The 11650-nt window shown below is 31.0% G+C and overlaps 1 protein-coding gene across 1 annotated transcript; it reads right to left on the reverse strand.

Annotated features, from left to right (window-relative positions):
- Positions 1 to 3558: 3558 nt before the first annotated feature.
- LOC139502315 (zinc finger MYND domain-containing protein 12-like) lies at positions 3559 to 11650 on the reverse strand. The gene is made up of 8 exons (XM_071291745.1): positions 11454 to 11650; positions 9908 to 10049; positions 8154 to 8325; positions 7559 to 7728; positions 6844 to 6966; positions 5702 to 5825; positions 4887 to 5032; positions 3559 to 3798 (listed from the first exon to the last, which is right to left on the reverse strand). Exons 1-8 carry the CDS (start codon positions 11558 to 11560, stop codon positions 3679 to 3681), a joined length of 1104 nt encoding a protein of 367 aa, XP_071147846.1. The 5' UTR covers positions 11561 to 11650; the 3' UTR covers positions 3559 to 3678.

Consider the following 11650-nt stretch of genomic DNA (forward strand, 5'->3'; position numbering starts at 1 on the left):
TCTATAATTTATAATGATAATTCATACTATAGTTGATCTTGAATTTAAAAATGATGTGATATGATTGCCAATGACACGACTATCCATCCAAGTCAAAATAATGTATTTTTTGCTAGCAAAGGGTTACCATCAACTCCCCTCCACTTCAGCCTTGGCAGATTAAGCCCACAATTATGATAAAAATGTTGCACCATCTATTGCTTGATTAAAGTCACACGAATACATAATTCTTGACCAATGATAGCACTTGAACTCTCTTCAGTGTGAAGGTGAAAATACGGTAGCTATTTCTAGAGTTTACAAACTTGGTGAAGCAGGAAAACAAAAATATATGTTGACATTCCAACATCTGTGCAAAAAACATACACAGGAATTTCTATAAGTTGATAAAAGAACATTTAAATTTGTCACTTAATATCATCATATGTTTTGGGTGGTTAAGATTTGTTGCACAATCAGCATGTGGTAATTGTTTACCTACATTTTTTACATTCACATGTGATCATGTTAAAATAGCTTTTTTATTGGATGCAGCCAGTTATGACTGCAACTAATGAAAACCATATCTTGTTGATCTAATGCTTGGCTAGCAAAGTTTAAATCATGTGATTTTACCCACTTTTAGTTATTGAACAGCCTCCATCAAAGAACAGATGTATACTGCGTTTTATTCATGACTATATACTTTGAATGTTCTATTTCATGATAGTCGCTGTATTATATTTAATAATATTCTTTTACATAAATGCCGCTTTTTATACGACTGCAAAAATTGAAAAAAAATTTGGTCGTATATTGGTATGACGTTGGCATCGTCATCCAAAACAGAAGGCTCTGACAAAATATAAAATGCAAAAAATCAATGGACTGACTTATGACAAAACAATATTATTTTTTTAAGAATGAAAGACTGCAACCAACAACCACTGAATTACCGGCTGTTTACTTGGGACAGGCAAATATATAGAATGTGGCATATTTTGTTTAGAGATGACTTATAGTCTCAAAGGATCTCTCTGTTGTCCTGGACCTGATTTTCATCATTGTACAGGGTTTAACAGACTTTGACCTTGTTTCATGAATCTTAATTAGATCTGTAACAATAATTCAATAAGTATTAGGTCATCTATGCATGTTTGATTGATAATGATTGTAAGGTGTCCATGACCTCATTGTCATAGTTCATTGATCTCGTGGTAGTGTGTTAGCTTCAAGTGCTGGAGGACTCCCAACTTGATCAATCCATACTTTGAAATTGGTATTTTCTCAGATAAGCATGCAGAAATAAGGAATCGGAGCAAAGACCACCTGGTTAGAATAAAGTATCTGAGTAAGGGTTATAGGTCCCTTATTTTACTTATGTTAGGGCGTCAGTCTTGTACAAAGCAGGGTTAATGCATTGTATTAATATTGCATTTAAATGTACTCGTCCTGAATATGTATATTTTTTCTACTTGAGAATTTACATATGTAAAGTTTTCATTACTGTGGATTCATTATTATTCGTTGGATACCAATTTTCGTGGATTTTGTGGGAACAGTTGAACCACGAAATTAAATGTTCAACGAATGACAAATTTTCTCATAGCTTGTATGCAGACTTCGGCAAAACCACGAAATCAAATATCCACGAACATGTAAGTTTTCCTCAATCCACGAAAATTGGTTCCAACGAAAATAAATGAATCCACAGTATTAATGTTAGTTTGTACAAGGATTTGTATAGTAAGACTATAAATATCCTTGTCTTGTAGACAATCTTTCATCTACTATTCCTGTCATATTTCCATTTATTAAGGAATTGTATGCAACCTCCTTGCATTCACATTCAGGGGCTTCAGTGGCCAAATGGTCTTAAGTAGTTCTACTGTAATCTCTTACGTTGTGAGTTTGAAACCCCCCAACCCCATTGCAGGTATACTGGACTCCAATCTTGATTGACTAGGATTATCAGTTTTCTTGTTGGTGTAGGTGGTTTTCTCTGGGCACTATGGCTTCCTCCACGAAATATCCAAAAAATAGTGTTCAAAAACTAATAATCATTCAATGCATTTACATTCAGCATACCTGCACACTTTTCAACATCTCTATGTGGGTTTTTTTAAGCACAAAAGAACCTAATGCATACCTTTACATGTCATGTTTACATGTTTAAATGTATTTTTTTGCTCCTCGGAATGTCTTTAAAGTATTTAGTCTGAATAATTAAGTATAGGGTCTGGTCAATACCTGTTATGGGGGATATTCCAATTTTAAAAGCAAGAAAGTTGGCAGGTCTTGAAGTTGGACTAGAAGTTTCAGAGGAGAAGATGGAATCATGATTTCTCATTTCAATAGGCTGCCATGTTTGCCACCTTTTCAAAATTAAATCAGGAACTTACACATGTACAGTAATTTATTATGTGTCAGGTCACATGATATCTACTGTGGACAACCAGGATCCAAGACTTGAGTGTCATTAGAAGAGGACCATCTGTTAAGCTTGTTTAAAAATGTCAGTTGTTACAGAACACACAAAGGTTTAAAAAATTTATAGACAATGGACAAAGATGAATGCTTAGTGATTCAATCAGCTCACATGATGGTGTCAGACCACCAATTAAAAATCCCTATCTATTCAACCAAATTTCACAATTTTCACAGCTTTCTAAATATTTTACCTTAAGTTTAACTTCATAGAAACCAGGTATATCCTGAATTGTACATGTATCAGCTTTCTACATGCCAATTTTCATGGAAATCTAAAATTAGTATATTATGGAGCGCATTAATCCTCAATTTTTAATGCAAACTCATAGACAAGTAAATTTTGACTCAAAATGGTCTAGATATATTTCTCTTTCACCAAAAGTTTCATTTCTGCAAATGTGTTGGTTAGTTTTAAGTAAACAAGGACATCAAAAGCACTATTTTGTGTCAGAGTAGGGCTACTTTTACATACGTTCTAAATTGGAGGGAGTAATTGGTGATCTGACACATGATACAAATGGGCCAGTTGAATAGCTGTCTCAATAACAACTATATCACATCTTATTTATACAGGTCAGCTTACGAACATAAGAATTTTCTATGAATTATGCTTTTCTTTTTCTTTGTACACTTTGTTTTTTCGGCTTGGAAAAGGTTTGCCTTAATATTGCTTTCAAAGACAGAAATGTTATGTTTGATATAGGAAACTGCAAAGCCCCAACAAAAAGCTGTAGAACGTTATTTCTTATGAATAAGCAATAGTTTTAAATTTCATCCAAAATACAAAAACCATTAAAAGGAAATAAGCCTAACCCATACCTGTGATGTCAGAAAATTCATTATTTCAATACTGTTCAGGTAAAAATCAATTATTATATATAGATATAAGAAGATTTAGGATGAGTGCCAATGAGACAACTCTACATCCTATTCACAATTTGTAACAGTAAACCATAAATGGACAAAGTACGGTCTTAAACACGGAGCATTGACTCAAACAGAACAGCAAGCCATAAAGGGCCCCAAAAATGACATTCAAAATATTGCCTTTTTATGGCTACTGTTGCACTTTCAATAAATAATAATAAATAACTTACATAATTATTTAATAACATAAGTATACAGTAATTTCCTTAAATAATCTTCAATTTACAGAAATCATTTAAGAATTAGTCAATATCACAGTTATATACAAATAATCACAGTATTTCAAATGACTCTCTGTGTCTGTGATTCTAAATTCTTCATAAATTCAACAATAGTACGAGACAGGGAGTCATCAGGGTGTCCTTCGCTGGCAACTACAGCTTTTCTTCCAAATTCTTTAGCCTGAAAATACAAAATTAACAAAATATAAATTCAACTATTATTTAAGGTACCAAACACTGACTAAAATTAATTTGGCTCGTTTAATTTTCATTAAACTTTGACAAAATATTTACTTTGAACCTTTGCCAAAAATGTAAAAATTTGAACAACACACCTCCTCGGAAAAATTTCATTGAATATATAACCGCTTGACAAACACTGATTTTGTTCATTGAGGAGCTTAATATTTCCTTAACAATACAATGTGATTAAATGTGTAATACGTCACGTCCGGTTGCATACAAAAAAGGTCGAAAAAAATATTCCCTTGAATTTGACAGTTGTAGGTATTCAATCCTACATTTTATTGCAGTAAAACATTTCTGGGTCATAAACATATATCTTGGGTATTTCAAAGCACCATTATGTTTTTATTTGGGGTTTCTATAGAATATTTTAGAAACTTGAGGTTACATGCTTAAACTAAAGCTTGTACACAGGTTAAATAAGGAAGGAAATCTGATTGCTTAACTTCCAGTAATGGTTATTTTCTTATATGCAATGAAGTGCTTTGTGAGATTTTTTTTCTTCTATACATGTAATACTGGACAGGATAAAACTCATGCCAAGTATTTCTTTATTTGAAACAAAGATAAATTCTTCACAATTTTTAGAAAAGTGCAAATTTAACAAAGACTAATAGGGGGAAATCAATGGTGGTATTACACCTAAATCATTTAACTGATTTTATAGAATTATCTCACCGTAGTGTTAGTTAACATCTTAATATTACAATTTTTTTTTCAAACTATAGAGACTGAAATATGTGACAAAAGAGATCTTACAATTTTGCCATGCTGTTGTGATCATTTGACAATATAAGTATATACTAATGAAAGATGATCTCTTTTAGTGAAAGCTTGTAATGACATAAAAGTGACTTGTACAGGATTTAAAGACATCACAGACTTTTTACTACCTTGAAAAATTTAATGGGTGTCATTAACATAACCTTTTAATTAAGAATTTTATTTAGACTTTTAGAAAGTACTACATCATAGCAAACTGATATATTTGTGCATCTGCTATAGATTCAGGAGAGAACATACCTTAGAAATATCCATCAGTATAAAGTAAAGCATGGCTAAAGCATGACAAATAGTGGCCAGATCTTGAGGCTGTCTGCTTTGCTGGTGTTCCTGCATATCATAGATGGCATTTAAAACTTGTATTGCTTCAGCCTCTTGTGCCTCATCTATTGAATACAAAAAGAAATATTCGATTGAGTAATTAAATGACATATTGGTACATTGTAATATTGAAAAGTAAAATAAAACTAAAGCTTTGATTAGTATCCATGTAATATATTTGTAAGTATCCTGAATTTGCAGGTAAACATGTAACTAAAACTCAAAGACTAGTCTGTATTTTCATATTTGCAAATGTGTTCCTACTACATTTTACTAACAAACCTCACATTTCTTTGCTTATCTTTGAAAATGTATTTTGCATGTGCTTTTGAAAGCAAATATCTCCCAACAGAAGAATATTCTGGAATTATGTGACTTCACATATATTTATACAATTGATACTTAGATGCGAGACTAAACAAATTGTGTATGACCCTTATGTTATCTGCAAATTTCACCCTTAGAGGCCATTTAGCTTTCCACAATTTAATGATGACCTACAATTATCTAATTCTAGCTTATTTCCAATACAATTGTGTGGTATCAAAATTATCTCCCTTTGTCCAATACCATTTTAGACTGGCCGCAGACATAAAACATGTAAGATATTGATTGATTTGTAAAAAAAAAGAAGTTACAGACACTAACAATCAATCATTTATCATATATAGTATAGGGACCTTTGTGTAATAAATATTCATCAGAAATACCGAAGTCTATAAATATACATGTACCTAGAGTATCTTCCTTTTCGTCGCTGGATTCTATAATCAATGGACCAATTCCTTGTGGAGTATCAGGAGTTTTTGTTCTTATTTTCACAATTTTTTGTAAATGATTATACCATATATTTGAAACCTAAAAGTAAACAAAAACATTGTTCATATATCTGCTATTTCTTTTTTAAAGTACAAAAAATAACAATATTCATGGGTTCTATCCCATATCACCATTAGATTTATTTTTTTAAATTTTAACTTTTTTTGTTTAAACAGTTTACTAAATCAAGAAATATTTTTTTGTAAATGATTATACCATATATTTGATACCTAAAGTGAAACAAAAACATACATCTCTGTAATTTCTATATAAAGTAAAATACAAAAATAATAGGTTTAATTTAAGATTTAAATTATTTAATTAGCAAAACAGTGAAATTTATATTTTACACCTCAGTAATCACACTAGTTCAAACTAGATTTTCATTAGTATAAACTCTTGCATTAAATTTACTCACTATATTATTTCGCTCTTTTTATTGGATATAAACTTTTCCTTTGTTGTTAATTGTTTATTTATACTATTGCAAAGTGTTTTCTTTACATTTTTGAATTTGATATTACGTTGAAATTACCCACCCTCCCTCCCTTGTTAATTTTTTTTTCCTTTTATAAATTCATAGTGGCGGATGTTTGTCAAAAAAATTTGGTTATATATCTATGTTTATGTATTTTCATTTGTGTATTTAATTAATTATGATATATTGTATTTTGTAATATATTGAAAAAATATTTATATCAGGCAATACAAATTATACCTATTGACTTCCTTTAATTTCACCCACTTGATAATTTTCATGGGTTATCTCCCATATGGACTACTAGATTATTTTTTTTTTATAACTTTTTTTGTTTAAACAGATTACTAAATCAAGAATTATTTTATTTCTGATTACTTATTTTTTTAGTGTGTAAGCTTTACAAGAAGATTTAAGAGACTTAAGCTTGTTATATCTAAATGAAATAAGAAAAATTGAGTCCATGTTTATTTATATTAAACCTCCAAAATCACTCAAGTTAAAAAAAAATATTTGCACTGGAACTCAGAGCATATATATATTTTTGTGTTGCAGAAAGTTTGCCTTATTTAACTTTACCTGTCGATATAAGGAATCAGCAATTTCCATTCTTCCTTGTCGGAAAAATACATTGGCCATGTGAAAATAACCCCCAGATGTCCTAATATCATTTGTACCAAAATTTTCTGAGGCATGATAAATCTGTCAAAAAAAACGAGGTAAGTATATAATAAAACAAATGTATAACAGTAAAATTTGTGGTGAACTTTAATTTTCAGTACTAATAATCATGAACACAACTTGTCAAAATTTGACTGGCAAACAATTCATAAGTGCAATTTAGACAAACCATGATAAAAATAAAATATCATATTTTGAAACATTTATAGAAATTTACATAACGTCATAAGAATAAAATTTCATATTTTGAATGATACAAACTGCAAGAAAATTTCAAATTCATGCATTTTCCTGTACAAATCTGTCTAGTGGACTTACATGTATAACATTCTTTTAAGAATCCAGTTCTTAGCAAGGAAGAAGAAGAAATCCTATGTCACAAATTGTCAATGCTGGTGTTATTACGTCACAGTAAGGATAAATATTTAAAATATTAAATGTGCTTTGCAAAGATTCAAAAAACATCATTTATACAATGTCAGTAAATAAAAGAAAAAGAGAAAATCCACAATAAATGTTACATTAAATATGAATTACCTCTCTTTACAAAATATTAGTCATGGTTCACTAATTGAGTTTTAAAAAAATAAGATAAAAGATAGATTTGACTTACGTCATCTGCTAACTGTCGTAAGGAATCATCATACTCTCCTTTGGCTGCATATAACAGTCCTAGATTTCTGTATAGTTTAGATTTGATAGCATTTGAACACGATGGGGTCTTTAAAACAGTCCACTGAGCTTGGGCCAAATATTCTTCTGCTTGTGATAAACGTCCTAATCCTGCAAAAATATGTGATAGGTAAATTATCTCCCTTGAACACAATGCAAACAATTTATAAATTAATACCAAAGCAAAATGACAACGAACAAGATTGATTGACTGATGTTTAACACCACTTTCAGTACAATTGGGCTATTTTGTTTCATGGCAATCAGTTTTCATTGGTGAAGGAAATCAAAGTTCCCCGAGAGAACTCTTTAGCCTATAGCTACCACAGTAATACAATTTGAGGAGGAATGATTTACTAAAAATCATTATTCAATTTGACAATACACTGTAAATATTTCCAAAATATGCTTGATTTTGGGACATAATGGCTTAAGCTAACATAGACCACAGTTAATTTTGTTAATCTACCCAATTTCTTTGGATTTTAATGTAGGCAACAAACTCTTTAAATTGAATTTTTTAGTAAACAACTTACCTATACTAGCTTCTCCAAGGATTAGATAAGATGGCACAAGCTCTATGCTATCTAGACCATGGACATCAATAGCAAATCTTAGGGACTGCATTGCTGCTGGTACCGCCTGTTCATGACGACCTTCAAAAAGTAACTTCTGTCCCGTTGTGCGTGTAAGGTCAATCATAGTTGTCTGAAAAATGTATAATATTTTTTTCTTTGTATTTTCAAAAAAATACAAAACAAGAGTGCACATGCTGAAATGTCTCGCCTTCTATACTAATCATTGATATTATGTTGATAGTCCTAAGTATAAAGCTAAGCTTTAATACAACTGTCACATAAACTTAACATTAACCAAGATAACTAAACAAAAACCAATGAACCTTGAAAATGAGGTCAAGGTCAGATGAACCATGCCAGGCAGACATGTACAACTAACAATGCTTCTATACAACATATATAGTTGACCTATTGCTTATAGTTTAAGAAAAATAGACCAAAACACAAAAACTTAACACTGTGCAATGAACCGTGAAAATGAGGTCACGGTCAAATAAAACCTGCGCGACTGACATAAAGATCATAAAATATTTCCATACACCAAATATAGATGACCTATGGCATATAGTATTAGATAAAAAGACCAAACTCAAAAACTTAACTTTGACCACTGAACCATGAAAATGAGGTCAAGGTCACATGACATCTGACACCTGCCAGTTGGACATGTACACCTTACAGTCCTTCCATACACCGAATATACTAGCCCTATTGCTTGTAGTATCTGAGATATGGACTTGACCACCAAAACTTAACCTTGTTCACTGATCCATGAAATGAGGTCGAGGTCAAGTGAAAACTGTCTTACAGACATGAGGACCTTTCAAGGTACGCACATATCAAATATAGTTATCCTATTACTTATAATAAGAGAGAATTCAACATTACAAAAAATCTGAACTTTTTTTTCAAGTGGTCACTGAACCATGAAAATGAGGTCAAGGACATTGGACATGTGACTGACAGAAACTTCGTAACATGAGGCATCTATATACAAAGTATGAAGCATCCAGGTCTTCCACCTTCTAAAATATAAAGCTTTTAAGAAGTTAGCTAACACCGCCGCCGCCGGATCACTATCCCTATGTCGAGCTTTCTGCAACAAAAGTTGCAGGCTCGACAAAAATTGATTGTGTGATGGTTTAAAACAATATGTTATCCATCCAAAATTCATAAAGCATCTGAGAAAATGAGAAATTTGGCATCTTATTTATACAAATTGTACCATACTGTATCATCAATTATAACACAGTGTAAATGATGTATAATGAAATCATTCAAATTCTGTCATTTTTTACCATGGTGAGTCCAATAGTAAGATGAACATATTTTATTCAAAATATTTCAATCTTGATGCATCTTTGGGGGAAAATGGCGAGTCCGGACAGATTTTTACGAGTCCATAACTTGCCTTAGTGACTCATGGACTGGCCTAAGTGAAAACTCTGACAGATACATGTAACTTTAGTATCATATTAAAACAATATAGCATCACATTACCCATGGTGTTTTGAAGATCACTGAAAATATTTATATATATATCTTCAATATAACATACAAATACGTTATCAGTGGAACTGTGATATTCAAAGCATTGATATTTTATTACCTCCTACTATCTATGGGAAAATTAGATCACCAAGATGCCAAGGTGGTTTTAATATACATATTTGATTAAGATCCTAATTACAAATAAAATTATTTAACCTCACCTTTTTCATTAAAATATGTCTTTCTCTTTTCTGTCTTTCTTCCTGTGATGGTAAAAAGGGGGCACCTTGTCGTAAAGCTATCAAACTTTGACATATTTTTTCATGAATTCCTACCCAATCAGCTTTCTGATGTTCCACACTACTGCAAAAATAATTTAAATTGTAAGATTTATTACTTATTACTGAATGTATTCTATTTGTCATGTCTTTCCACAAGTGATCCCAGTACTTTTTTTTGTTTTTATACATTTACAGTTAATTGTGTTTGTACTATAATTATGCATACCCAATAGAATTGATATATATTATATATATATAACTTTATAACTTCTAATACAATCAGTGTATCCCCCCAAACTCTGTCTGTCTGACAAAATGTCAGACAAAAAGTCCTTCGGTCAGACAGAAATTTTCAGAATTTTTAGTTCAATGTATAGAAGAAAAATGTCAAATTTCTTTTCAGTCAGACAAACCCAAAAACAGTTTGGCACGGACTGTAGAATTGTAATCAACATAAATTCATTTGTTAGAAAAAGGCCTAGGTCATAAATAAATTTTATATATTTTATACATGTACATTTCAATTATGAAATCTTATTATTTTACGTTATACCAAGTACTACACAAATCCTTGATTGAACAAATAATATAATTTGATATGAAATCTAAATATAGGACATCAAAATATTAATAAACACTATGTCAATATTTGAATTAATGTCTCTGCTAATATAAGTTTTATCTAAATATGCATCACACCTTCAAATGGCACAATTTCCGATCGACCACCTTTGCTATTGTTCATAAAATTCATTAATATTTTTCGAAGTCCATATATGTCACTTTTATACATCCAATATAATATAAGTTGCTTTTCTGTTAACCCCAAGAATATACTTCATGGACTTTGTGTGCGACTTTTCAGATATATATATATGTCTTTTGCATAAACCTTTTCTAAAATATAATCGTTATAATTCTTCTTAAATGCCACTGAAGTGGGTGAAAACATTCCCCATGTGTCACTGCCATACATTAAAATAGGTTTAATTGTATGGTCATAAAGGTGCATTAAAGTTGTGACACTAGGATTTGATGATGCTAGTTACATGTAGAACAACTTCAACAGATCAACTTAATAGGCCTAATCGATAATTGTCCACCATAACTGAACATCACAAAAGTACCCGTAAAATTTTGACGTCATTATAGAAAATATCTGACGCCACAATGCAAAAGGAATTGTTGTATGACATCAAAAGTTCAAGCCGGACAAATTCTCAGGTCAGCGTGACAAATTTCAAAATATTGATTAGGTGTAACAACAATACAACATGAAAGCTACTTACATACAAACATATAAATATGCTATGGTTTTTTTATATATACAAATATCGAACTGTTTAAATGTCTGCCACAAAATGCTTTAATACTGTTGCCAATAAAATACAAACCCCATGGTGTATATACTTTTTCGCGACAGCATATATGATCATATATAACTTTGTAATTTTACTAAAACATGTTTCAATTACTCTGTTCTTACCAATAATACGTTACTCGACACTTTGTACACTGAATAAATGCTGGTTTCTGACATAGTTCACAATTTAAATTTGTCCCTTTCGGGTTTGCAAGTGGATTCAACGTCATTTTTACATTTGTACGAGATCACATTTCATTCAGTCGTCCATCTTTATTGATATGCTGTTGCTACGAAAGCCGTCAATCATTCACTGCGTT

This window comes from Mytilus edulis, chromosome 13 (assembly GCF_963676685.1).
Source record: "Mytilus edulis chromosome 13, xbMytEdul2.2, whole genome shotgun sequence".
Taxonomy (NCBI): Eukaryota; Metazoa; Mollusca; class Bivalvia; order Mytilida; family Mytilidae; genus Mytilus; species Mytilus edulis.